This window comes from Saimiri boliviensis, chromosome 6, assembly GCF_048565385.1.
Source record: "Saimiri boliviensis isolate mSaiBol1 chromosome 6, mSaiBol1.pri, whole genome shotgun sequence".
NCBI classification, from domain to species: domain Eukaryota; kingdom Metazoa; phylum Chordata; class Mammalia; order Primates; family Cebidae; genus Saimiri; species Saimiri boliviensis.
The window spans coordinates 67,557,490-67,570,490 of record NC_133454.1 but is presented as its reverse complement, the minus strand read 5'-3'; the positions used below and the strand labels follow the sequence as shown (position 1 = coordinate 67,570,490).

Genomic DNA, 13,001 nt, shown 5'->3' with positions numbered 1-13,001 from the left:
AACAACAGTGTTGAGGTGCATGTGAGAATTGGCAGCAACCTCGTTGTAATGAATTTACTGCCCCTGTGCTGCCATGAGGGAGGGCAATTCCTTCTGACAGGTGAATTACACTGTGGAATACTGACTTCTTTGCTCAGGACTAGGGCTGGGCAAATGGTTTGCCTGACCCTCTTGTGTACATGCTATGCTAATGTCAGCTCCATCAAATGCTTAGATGAAAGAAAAACATGTTTCAGACTTAGTGTCGGGGGAGCAGCAACTTGTACTCAGGACACAAAGAAGAATGTGCTGGTGAGAAGGATAGAACACCTTAACATTCTGGAGTAGTATTTCCTGCGTTAGGTGTTATTAGATCAAATGTCCTGACTACCTTAAGCCTAATGAGCATGGGAAAACAGTGCTGATTTGATTTTCTTGACTCATTGTAACTATGAGCTCTCTAGTGGACAGCAGGAGTTGGTATTGCTAGTTATTATAAATAAAGTACAAACTTGTTTGGTTTTATACAGACTGGTGTCATTGTCAGAGATAGAAACATATACCAAGAGGAGTCCATCAGCAAAAAGAGTTTGGGGCAACGATCTTGTGCAGTTAGATAATTACAAGTTTGATTCCCCAAGGATTAGATTCAGTCCCTATGGAGCTCCTTGAGGGATTCAGAAGGATGCCCTAGCTGTTGTTTATTTAGTTAAAAATTAAAGCCTTATAGGACACAATTCTTACCAATTACATCTGAGAAATGTAAGCAGCCTATGAAACAAATCCAAGGTGAAATTGAACAGCAGGGGTTCTCAACATGGGTCTCACTAGTGAGTTTTAATAGCTCACAAACTGCTGAAACTTCTGTAGAACATTCTGTGTATTTATACTTGAGTGTCTGTATTTTTTCTTCAGGTTCTGAAAGGGCAGTCTTACATCCAAGGTGTCAAGATCATAGCCTTTCAATCTGTATGCCACACCAGAAATAAGGGCTCTTCCAGCCAAGTCCAGCGTGAACAGACATAGTTCCTAGATAGCTTCATGGAGGCAACACCACATAAAGGTTTTGCCTTGGTTTGAATTGTGGAATTTTATTAGTTAGGGAAATAGATATAACCCGTGGATGCATGCAGGTGGAGACCCAGATGATTTCAGAACTCTGGAGGTCTTCTGAGATGAACCTGTCTAACATTCACTTCATTGATAGGGAAACTGGGACTGGAAGGTGCAGCAGCCTGCTGTAGGTCCCCTAGCAACTCAAGGCTGGGTCTGGGTGCCTGCTTCACATTCTCTCTACTCTATCTATCCCTGCTCATTCGGAAAATGGGAAGACATAGGTATGCAATGACAGCACATCCTACTGTATTCAAATCTGATTGTATTTTGCTGAGAGCTTGTCTAGGAATGGTGCTCCCTGTGACCTCAACTCTTCTGAGATCCTACTTCTAGCATCATAGAAGATATGTGATGCACATCTATGCAGACCTCTCGCACTTAGATACTCACTGATGAGTTTTAACTGTCTGGATGTCCTTTATATTTCCTTATTTTGTTTTCATTTTTCTTGCCTGTTAAATTGTAATACAAATGCTTAGAGGAAAATGAATTTTGTATTTGACAGACAGCATCTGTTGCTGCAGGTCTTAGCTCCTTTTTGAGTAGCCAAACACAAATGAGAATTGTGGACACTAGCTAAAGTGACTGGTGGGTAGAATCAGTGACAAGGCGAAGCATTTATTTCCTCTTTCTTTCTCTTACTCCGACATCCTTCCATGAGGAGATGAAGACCCCTCATCCACACGTGCATGCTGCAGTCTGGGCTCCTCTTTCTTGGTGTCCGTGTCACTCTTACAGTTAATCAAGTGCAGGAGGTACAGCTTGATGGCTCTGTCTGACCTTCCATCAACTCTGAAAGTGAAGCTTCAGAAGAGATTAAAGCTCAAGAGGGTGGCTGAGCACAGGCAGTTGGGAGAAGGGATCAGGGCTCCCCTGTGTTCCAACCCCACATTCTGTCTGCTCCAACCCCACACTTTTCCCTTTTCCTCTCACATCTTCAGGCTCTTCACAGAGGGGTTAGAAATGAAGTCCAGAGTCTAGAGGCAAGAGAGGAAAGTGAGCAGGACTCCATGTACTTAGAATTGAGCCAAAATACATGAATATGTCCAATGAAATCTGCATACACACTTCTGGATCCCTGATTACAACGATCAGGATGATGAGAAATCATTGCAAACTGTATCTAGAGACCCCTCTTTTCATCACTATTTGTTGTTATTTTAAAGAGGAATCTTGGTAATAACAGGTGTCATCTGTTTTGAAGAATTAAATAATTACAGTAAATACTACACACCAAACGTATGCATGCACACACACACACACACACACACACACACACACACACAACCTGTACTGAAAATTCTGAGCATTTTGCCTACTCCCAACATCTTTTACTTTTCTAGACTTTTGGATGTGTGACAGTTTGTTCTCTCTTGTTTTACTTGTGTCATATAGAGGGCAGCTTGGGGCTAACATCATTTCCTGTTCCAGAAAAAGCCACTGTCTTTTATTAAGCAATGCTTCTTTCCAAGTGCTGCAGCATCCACCCTTCAAGTTCTCCTTAAGGAGTCACTTCAAATATCTGCAGAAATGGCTGTTAGGATCATGCATTTTATCTTCTTATGAACCATTCTGGAAATGGAGACAATGCATTGGCTGTGGATCTTGCCCAGATTCACACTTGCAGTTTTCATTTATCAAAAATGCTGCTTCCCCAAGTTTTCCTTGCAGAAATCTTATAAAACCTGAAATCACTTAATTATTAAATTCTAAAGCTAGATGGAACAGTAGCAATCTTCCGTCATAACATCTTATATAAAAGATAAGGAAAGGAAATTCAACTAACTAGTGATAAAATCTGGACTGCCGCCTAATTCTACTGATTAGCAATTCAGTTCTGTATCCAAAATATCACAGTGATACTCAGAAATGCCACAGTTCAAGATCCACTGGAAACAAGGTAAGTCATATGAAAACTCCAGGAAGTTCTAATGAAATAGATGTACTGAGAGAGAAATATTTCATTTTCAAATAATGTTAACAATCCCTGAAATATTGAAATAAACTCATATACTCTCACATCATGCCAGGAGAAGAGATCCAAGTTATTTGGATGCTTGCATGGGAGTAAAAATCGACATTCAAAAAACAAAATTCAACCCAGGTCATCTTCGTAAAGGATAATGCACCAAAATGCCTCAGACATGAATTCTAAGAACGGATCTTAACTTGAGTTCAGGAATTACGGAGCCTTTTCCATAAACAGCATGTGTTTCTAACCACATAATACTTACAGGATGGCAAAAGTATAGTGTTATGGAAAACAGAAAAATCTGAATGAGAAGGCAGAGACTCAGAGAGCTCAGCTATTCACAAGTGATGGGGATATTAATTTGCATTTATTGCCTTGGAGGTGGATAAAGTTGGACACTCATGGAAATAGAGTTTGAATTGAGAACAGAGAGAGAATTGATGATTTAGAATGGCTTGTTTGAGCAGTTATGGGATAGCAAAGGAGATATACTATGACCTCAAGTCCCAACGAGCAGGTTCTGAAACAAATCAGCTCTGGGATTCAGTTTAAAAATTTTTTTTAAATGCTGGAAAAAGGTAATATTTCATTGCTGCATCAGATACCACTAATCCCAATTATTTTACACTGTTTCTCTGATGAAGGGTAAGTGACTGGTGTGTGTGTATGCATTTGGCCAACAGTCACACAATGACAGTTTTCCATGTTCATCCTTCAGCATATATTATTCTCTTCAGTGAGAAGTACCTCATGTTTTTACCATTGTGGTAATAGAAAATCCTTACAAATGTGTTGCTGAACCATATTGCATGTTTTAATTAAACAAGTTCATCCATTAGGTTTCCATAATTGGTAAGTGCTACTGTCTTTCCTTCCCAACTCTCAGTTCAGCAGGTATAAGATAAAGATGGAGTCCGTCCAGTGAAATATGCTGAACCTCAATTAGATTTCAGTGTTAATTCATTTGCTAGCTTATTTCCAGCTTGAAGAACAATAGCTGTCATTCATCATCACTGTCATCATCACCATCCACCGCAACAAAAACAAACATTTGTGGATTGTCAGCCATGAATATGCTTGGCACATCCCACTGGTCAGAGGGCAGTCCTTGGATAAATATTCTCGATGCTTCAAGTTAGACATCTGTACCCATTGTGTACAGGCCTTGATGGGGAAAGATGTAACAACAGGACCAGAAGAGCCACTGCACATTTGCATGGCTGGAAAGAAGTGAATATTTCACTGAAAGAAGAGCAATGTGATTCTACAGGGATGGTTGGCGAGTGGCTAGGGACTGTGCATCCCTCACCATCCACCTTGCATTCATGAGAGGCTGAAATCCTAAATGATGCTCATGGCAGGGGACATCCTAATATTAGGGATAGTGGAGGAATCCTAAAGTATGGCAGTGACTTGTCTCTGAGTCACAAGGGGTCCAGGGTCCAGTATACTTGAAATCCAGGCCAACCTGTAGCAACTGCCCTCCATCTATCCCTGTACCAGGAAAAAAACATCACTACAGACTCTATTCAGGGTGATTTTCTGTACTAATTCTAATGAACATTCTCTTACCAAGCTCCTGTTTCCAGAAAAGGTAGGTCTGTGACTGTCCATATAAGCTCCTTTCAAAGCCATGTCCTCCTAGACGGAACTCGAAATCTGGTTGAAGACCTGGGAGGCAGAATACCCTTTCCTGTGGTGCCCACAAGATCCCTCTAAAGACTGCAACTCAGAAGACTGAGGCTCCCGAGGCACACCCAGTCGAAGATGAGAGTAAGCTCCTTTTGAGGCAGGATACGGAGGGCTCCTATCTGGCGAAGTCATCAATCACAGGAAAGCTGGTTCAACAAAGAATGTGCTCTTGCATAACCAGGCCTTTAAAGGTCCACAAGGCAAGAGAACTATTGAGCTGGCAAATAGGTAAAATTAAGTCCTCATCAATGCCACTTTACAGTTGGTTCTGACTGAGCACTCTCTCTCCTAGGAGGATGGTGACAGGGCGATTTGAAGCATGATTAACAGCAGCAGATATTACTAATGTCTACCAGTGGTCATCTGGTAGATACTGGTAGATATCTACAAGTAGATAGTGTACGTGAAAGAAAAAGCTCCCATTCAGTCAAAGGTGGTGTGCACTGTGTTCTCCTGTCTCAGCTAAGCCTCAGAAGTGCCTCTTTGCGGGCATCTTGGGACACTGTATTCAGAGGTGTTTCTGGGCTCCAGTTTAGGAATAAGAAACTCACCTATCTTTTTCCCATTCTATTCCAGTGAGCCATGCTTTGCACCCAAACCCTCAGGCCAGTGTCTGCTGAGGAGCTAGGCATGGTTGAAACATGTAGTGTTCCAGCCCCAGCATTAGAAGTGAATGTTCTATGGCTCTTGTCCCCCAGACACGCACACTATGCAACAGAAAGCTTTCTTCTGCAAGGAGAGAACATGAGGATACAGGTGACCAAGGAGCATTCCTGTAAAAGTCTCGAGGACTTACATTTCAACCCATAGTCAATTCCATCCACCCACTTTCATTCTAAGGAGACCCAAACTCCTCCCCTTTCATTGTTCCGGGACACAGGAAGGGATAAACACCAATGCAGCCAAGATCCCCGAGGCTTGGCCAGGTAGTTCCAGACCTTGCTGTCAGGAAAATCCTGGGGCAGCTGGGATATGGGCAGGTTTAGGGTGAAAGGGTAGAAGGACACAACAAAAGGTGAAGTCAATAGCTTTCTTCAGTTTTGCCGGAAGCAGCTGGAAATGACAAAGCTCCATCCCAATCCTCCCTGGTTCCTCTCAGGTGGAGATGACCTGGAAACACAAGTGCTGTCATTCCTGAGTTGTTTTGGCTCAGACCCAATTCTGTCTCTGGGTTCCTCTTATGTGGCTAGAGGTGAGGCTTGGAGGTCGGGTTTGGAGGACTGGTTGATGGGGTTTGAGATTATTTAAAACCAGACACACAATGTTACAAGTTGGCTTTCTGTTTTTTGTTTTGTTTTGTGTTGAGGGGAGATTGTTTTTGGCTCCTGGGGGTTTTCTTGCTTGTTTTCTGTGACAGTGACTTTCTGCTGCCTCACAGAAATAATCGGGCCTGAAGTCTTCTCCCCGACTAGACTTGACCTTTGCCCACATTGTGTGGTGAGATGTTTGAGCACACACCGGACACTGGCAGCCCTGGCCAGGACCTCCTAAAGGCACTGGAAACGCAATCCCTATCAGATGACCCTCACCTTGCCCCTGTCAGGGGATGGAGGAGGTCGCATGTCCTTCCTGTCTGTCATCTCAGCACTTGCCACCCCTCCACCCTGGGAGGATTTAAGAGCCCGTCCTCCCCCATTCTTCAAACCTGAGCCAGGCAGGCTGTGACCCCGTACCGCTGTAGAATGAGGTACCACACCAGGTGAAGAGGGACATGGAACACTTTTTAATGTCAAGTCAGAGACAACCCCACCCTCCCCGGTCCCCCAATCCCACTTTCCCTCATCACATCCAGGACCCCTCCCCGAGGACTCTCTGGTTCCCAGACTTTCGGGGGAGGGAAAAAAAAAAGATTACCTAAAAATTGCATTTTCTTCTCTTTCATACACACTCACACAAAGGTGGGAAATTAAATAAAATAAACCAAGAGGATTGAACTCTCCAGTGGTCACAAAGGCATCAGAGATTCCCATCATGGGCTAAAGCAAGTAGGTCCTGATGGTCCTCCTTGTTCAGTTGCTTGCTGTCTGTTAATGCCGCAGGGCAGGATGGAAAAACGGGCCACCAGGGGCGGCCTACGTGCAGGGCCACACCTGGAAAGATGCTGCGCCTGGTGTTAGTCGGGTTTTTTTCTCTTTTCACTTTTTATCAATGTCTCTGACATGTAAAGAACCCAAGAAAGTAAAAAGGCAGGAGCTGATTACACAATTACCAGTAAACTCTATCATCTTTTAGAAGATCAACACACAGCTAACGCCATATACAGCATGCAGTAATGTCTGAGAAAGGACCCTGCGGAGAAATAAAATGGCTAGAACTCTAACAAAAAAAATATATGTATATATATACTGTATAATATATGTCATCAAAAGAAGCATAGCTAACAAACCCAAGATACAGTGCAGATCACCTTTCCATTTCTAAACAGTGTGTAGAGAGCATAGTATTGTCTGCATGAGATGCCAGAATCGGGAGGAATCTGTAGCGCTGGTGGAGATGTTGGTTAAGTCGGATGTGTTTTTGGTGGATATGCCAAATCCTCACCAGGTGATTAGTGCCTGGTGTGTGGTCCACCAGTTGTAAACCTAGTTAAGAAGTACACTATTCATTTTTACTGTTTAACAAACATACTTCTCTTCACCCTTTCAGTTGTGTATTTTTTAGTTTTGTCTTGTTTTTGCACTAAGTTCTAGACTCATATCAGAAAATATAATTAATAAAATTAATAATGAGTCAGAATCCCTTGTTATCCATGATGTCCATGTAGTAAAATGAGAAAAAAAAAGTTTAATGGTGTCTTTTGTGACTGTTTTTTTTTTGTGGGATTGTTGTTGCTGTTGGACGGTCTTATTTTTTTCCTTTTTCTTTCTTTCTCTGTCTTTTTATTTCATGTTTCACAACACACACCGTGGTGGCACAGTCTACCAAAGTGCCCGCAGCGCCACGCTTGGGCCGGAAGGTCTCACTCTGTTCGTCTATGGACTGATTGAATTTGGGATGGCCAGCTCCAGAATGTTCCACGTAGGGGCACTCTGTGGGCAGAGCGGCTGAGCCCTGGCTCACACTGGCACCAGAGAGGTCACACGATGCAGCTTACAGTGGGTCCAAGCCGGGTGTGTGTTCTTCCCATTTGGGAAAAGAAAGAAAACTCCGTTGTACCTAAATATCTGCAAGGCAATTTTCAATTTCTTTTTTTTAAACTTTTTTTCCCCCAAAGTATTCTTGGTTTCCCTCCCTCAAATTTCTGTCCCATGAGGCTGTGTTTCTTCTAATTTCATTTGAACATATCGGATTGGTTGCTGTCGGTGTTCCGTTGCTCTTGTGTCGGTGGTGGTGGTGCAGCAGCCTTTCCCGGGTGGGGAAGTGGCATTCACATCAAAATTTGAGGAGCAGGTGCAAGACCAGAAGAGGCAGCAGCCAGACGCAGCCTGCCCTCCTCGACGTGCTGTTGCTCACCTCGCTGACGGCGCCCGGGCCTGTGGAAAGAACACACTCGCCGTGAGTGGCCTGGGAGAAAATGGAAGGAAAGCCCGGTGAATGCCTGGTCATTCAGCCTTGCCCCTGGTGAGGTGTTGCCTCTGGTGAGGTGTCCCTCTAAGTGAAACACGTGGTGTTCCAGCCCCAGCATTAGAAGTGAACGTTCTATGACTCACATCCCCCAGACACATACACTATGTAACAGGAAGCCTTCCCCGGCAAGCAGAGAGCATGAGGCTCAGGTTAAAGTGTCCTGGGCCTTCTTCCTTACTGTGTCGTAACACGCAAACGCCATGGCTCAGGCTCAAATTCAAGAAGGCTGCAGACTCACTAATATCCTACACAGAGCTTTAATAAAGGCAGACTCCTGCACCGTGTGCCTCATCACCCATCCACTTCCGAGCACTGCCTGCCTGACACACTCACCCACCCTCCAGCTGCTTGGCCTGTGGCCCCAACAATGTGTCTGCCTGCTGCTGCTACTGCCTCAGGCACAGAGGCCATCCTGCCAATCACTCTATGTCAGGGCAGGGCACCAGGGTTCCACCTGGAGCATTTGACCTCTTCCCCATCTGGATGGGGTAAGAGCAGATGAAGCTCAAGAATTACATGCCTGTGAGGCCAACGCCAGCCCACGTGGATGGAGGTGAGATCAAAGAAAGAAACAGGAAACCTTCCTGTTCATGTGGATGTAACTGGAGATTAATGAGGACACTGGGATGCACAACCTGCCCCAGTGTATGTCCTTCAGTGGGGAGGTGGGGGCACCTTCCCCTGTGAGGCACACACCGACATGGTCAGCAAAGAGATGCTCTTTGAGTTGGAGACAAACACAGAGGCTAAGAGAACTGCAAGGTGGTACAGCTCCCCAGCAGCTTCCCTACTGTTCTGGAACACATGCTTTCTGGCTACCTCGGCCCTTGTGGCCAAGAAACCACATGACCAGTGGAGCTTTGACTCCTGTAGGGTACCTAAGTTTGGATGACTGAATGAATTAGGTCCAAGGAGCCAGGCCACCTTCTCAGACTGAACGTGCTCTGGCATGCTCCATTGCATTCAATTTAGTAGAGGTATTTAAAGCTGGTGGCCTCACTGAGTCCATGTCCTCCTGGGGTAGGGAATAAGGAGGAAAGCCAGAACTTGCCTGCCTGACTCGGATCCTCAGCGTTGGAGACATTTCTGGCTAAAGTAATTCAAAATCAAAACAGGCTTTTCGATTCCATGTGGTATTATTCCAGCATGTCTAGAACTCCCAGCCTGAAGGCACTGCCCACATGACTTTATGCCTTGGCCTTTTGGGATAAATCTCTACTTTAGGGGCAGTGGCTGAATAGTAGCCACAAGATTGAAATGCAACAGGTCATCAACCTCATGTTTCCCTGGTGATTTGTAGTATCCCTAAGGCCACAACTTCTCAGCGGTGCAGATCCCCAGGCTGAGAAGCCCAGGGGATGCTTATTCTCCTCTCTACCCTACAGAAAGGAGAAAACACAAAACCAAAGGCATCCATGCTGGGATACAGGTGACCAAGGAGCATTCCTGCAAAACTCCCGAGGACTTACATTTCAACCCAGACATGCTTGTCATTTAGGATCAATCACTAACTGGTTGTGTCTTCTAGAATCTAAAAACACTGTGTCCACAAAAACCATCAGCAGACACTCCTTCTTTGCCATCTACACAGCACAGTCTCTGGAATCAAAGGAGAGAAGCCTCCACCCTATGCCTTCAAGGGTGAGATGAAGAGGAAGAGTTCCCTGAGGAAGTCTGGCACCTCCAGGATTCTTTCCACCCAGGCCCTTCTTGGTGCCTGAGGCTGAGGACTCTAAGATGACAAGGGTGGTTCTGAGTCCACGTGGCCCAGTGGGCCTTTGTGGAAGCCAGCTCTCACGTTTTGCCTCAGCAAGTCAGTAGTCACATTCTACCTTCACACGCCTGCATCACACAGTGCAATGCCACACGTGTCTTACACACTGGCGTGCTGAACTCCTGGCAGGACACACAATCATCAGCACACTCCTCTGTGTTTTTGCTCTCCTGATCACCCATGCACATCTTTGAAATCCATTTTCCATTCAATTCCCACACACCCCGCCTCCCGTCTCCCACTCCCTGCCAATGGCTACGAAGATGCCTTGGGTATGAGAGACGGAAAACAAGTGCCACTTCCCTGCATTGAGATGTCCTCTCCTCTCTCCTTCACTCCCTCCTTGCATCCTGACCAGCCAGTGGAAGCCTCCAGGGAGGAGAATACCACAGCCAGGTGTTCAGCCCAGCAGGGGCCTGGCGTGGTTACCATGTAAGGAAACGCTGAAACCTTGTTTCCAGGCTGGGGACTCTGCAGCTCCAGAGACGACTGAGATAGGGCAAACACCCCCTGTGGCACATCTCAATAGCCCTGCAGCTATGCCAGGCGCTCTCCCCGGGTGCCTGTTTGGTCTTCTTGCTATGCCCCTCAGAGTTCTTTTGTGGTTCTGCTCCCTGCTGGGAAGCAATACAGAATGCCTGTAGGGATGAGCCCTGGCCTGTTGTGTTAGAAAATTCTTCCTATGGAAGACAGAAAAAGGTCACCGAGCGCCTGCCAGCCATTTTCTTGCTTCTAGTATATCTAGGAAAAGCCCGAAGGCCCCTCTGAATCTCTCCGTCTCCATCTCAGGCTGGTGAGGAGCTGGCATTGACTATGTGATCATATCCTGTCTGCCCGCCGCAGCCCACACCACAGGTACATGCACTCGCCACCCCTGAACCTGTCTGGCTCTTCAGCACATCCAGGACACCGCACCTGGACCAAGCTGGACAGAAGGAGAAGGAAACGGGTAGCCCCAAGGCGGGGGCATTCCACACCCACTCGTCCTCTCAGGAGACAGCCTGCACCATCTCATCTTTCCATTCCCAAATGTTCACAAATTGGGCCTTGCCACCTGGAATTTATTCTTTATGCTCATTCCAGGGTGATGTTTCTGCTCCAAATCGATCACATTCCTCATTTATTTGAGTCCAACAGCTTAACACCAAGCCCAACTTCTCAGCGGAACGAGCGTTACGTTTCGTGACGTGCCTGCCATCTGCATCCGTGGTGCGTCTTCTTGACACAGCTAGTTTGCTGCCCTTGCCCCTTACGACACAGCCACATGTGTGCACACAGGGGCAGGTCTTTTTTGCCTACTCTGACACACTCTCCCCTTTGTCTGAAATGTTCCTCATGCATATCATTCTTCTTCATTTCAGCTCCTCTTCCAGCCTTCAGACACCTCTTCCAGGCAGCCTTCCCTGGCTTGCTCAGTGCCATAAAATACTTACCATCCAGTGTGATAATTCTCTTTGTCTACCTTATTTGTATTTCCTAATAAATTATTGTCTAATTTATTTGCATTTCCTCCTCTGTCCTCTGTGCAGTAAGCTCCTCAAGGGCAGAGTCTGTATCTCATTGGCCCATGGCAGGTATTCAACCAACATCTGATGAAAGAAGGAAGGGGCGCTGCCATTCATGCTGACATATCCATATTTATTTGTCTTTGTATTTTTCTTTTGCTTACGATTATACTTGAAGAAAACGAAACAAAAACTTTTTTGTACCTTGCCCTCTTCCTTACCTCAATTTTCTCTTCCAAGTGTCTTTCCTCCTTGTCTCTAACTAAATCCAGTACAAGTTACTGAGAATTCCTATGGCTGAGTGGCTGTCTACACAGAAGTAAAGCCAAGTCAATTAGGATTTCAGACAGAGTGCTTGCATTTGGAAAGCTATCATAGCACCTTAATGACACTCATGTAGGAGAAGAGAATTATTACCTCCCTTTCTAACGTGGAAACTGAACTTCAGAGAGCTTAAGTGACTTTCCCAAGTTTCTTGACTTCTGTTTTCAAATGCAAGTAGTTTCCCACTATCTCAGAGATGCACCTTCAGAGAATCAAGAGAAGAGAGTGTGGCCGCACGGCCTGCTCCTCCTGGGTACAGGTTAAGGTGGGAACCACAGGTGTGTGGCTGGGTCCCGCAGGCGATCCCACACTGAAGGAATGCTATGAGGAAGTCTTCCATGAGATGAAGACCTTAGGTCCAGGCGGGCATGGATCACAGCACCCTGGGAGCGAGGCCCTCTCAGAGCCAGTGCTGGCCAGAGCGACAGCTCAGCCCATCTGCCTAGTGACACAGGCCATGGAGATGAGGTCTCTGTTCTTCATTCAGCCACGCCTCCACTCCACAGTGAATGCCTTTATTGCCTCTATCTCATTAGAGAGCTGCAGAGGCCTAAAGAGACTAATTACCGGGACAGTTAGGGTCCCAGAGAACTGTGATGAGTGTCAATTATCCATCGGAAACATCTGGCAGGAATGAAAGCTTCAAATAAGATGCATTTTATTCGTAGCCAAGTGACTCACCCAAGAACCTCCCCCTTCCTCCCATCTGCCCCTCCCTCCCAACGCTTCCCTTCCAGCTCCAAGTTAGAGAGAGAGAGAGAACGGTGTAAGCAAGGGCAGCATGCGGGGCCAAGGTCTGCGAACATCGCTGCATTAGAGCATCCGTGTGAGGAAAGAGGCAGGCCTGGTGCAGAGGAGCCCAGAGCTGGAGCTATTCTCAGCACTGACAGGTGCTCATTAGTGCTGCCAGCAAAGAGAAGTTAGGCTGCTGCAAGTGGGATCTACCCAGGAAGGATTGGAGGTCCTTGGGGACGGGGTTAATCTAAATTGACACAGAGATGGCCCAAGGTCCAGGCTCCCTCTGGGCTGCTTCCTGGAGTTAGCTCAGGAAAGAAGGCATGTGGAAAGAAGG

The 13,001-nt window shown here is 46.0% G+C and overlaps 1 protein-coding gene across 14 annotated transcripts in view; it reads right to left on the bottom strand.

Moving 5' to 3' along the window:
• Positions 1-6,461: 6,461 nt before the first annotated feature.
• NTM (neurotrimin) overlaps positions 6,462-13,001 on the bottom strand; it is a 969,594-nt gene continuing 963,054 nt past the window's right edge. For 12 of the 14 annotated variants that reach the window (XM_039471027.2, XM_074400884.1, XM_039471028.2 and 9 more), the window contains one exon: positions 6,462-8,232. In XM_039471027.2, the coding sequence (XP_039326961.1) occupies positions 8,132-8,232 (101 nt within the window). In that variant the 3' untranslated portion in view covers positions 6,462-8,131. The other 2 variants (XM_074400885.1, XM_074400887.1) reach the window with 1 other exon arrangement.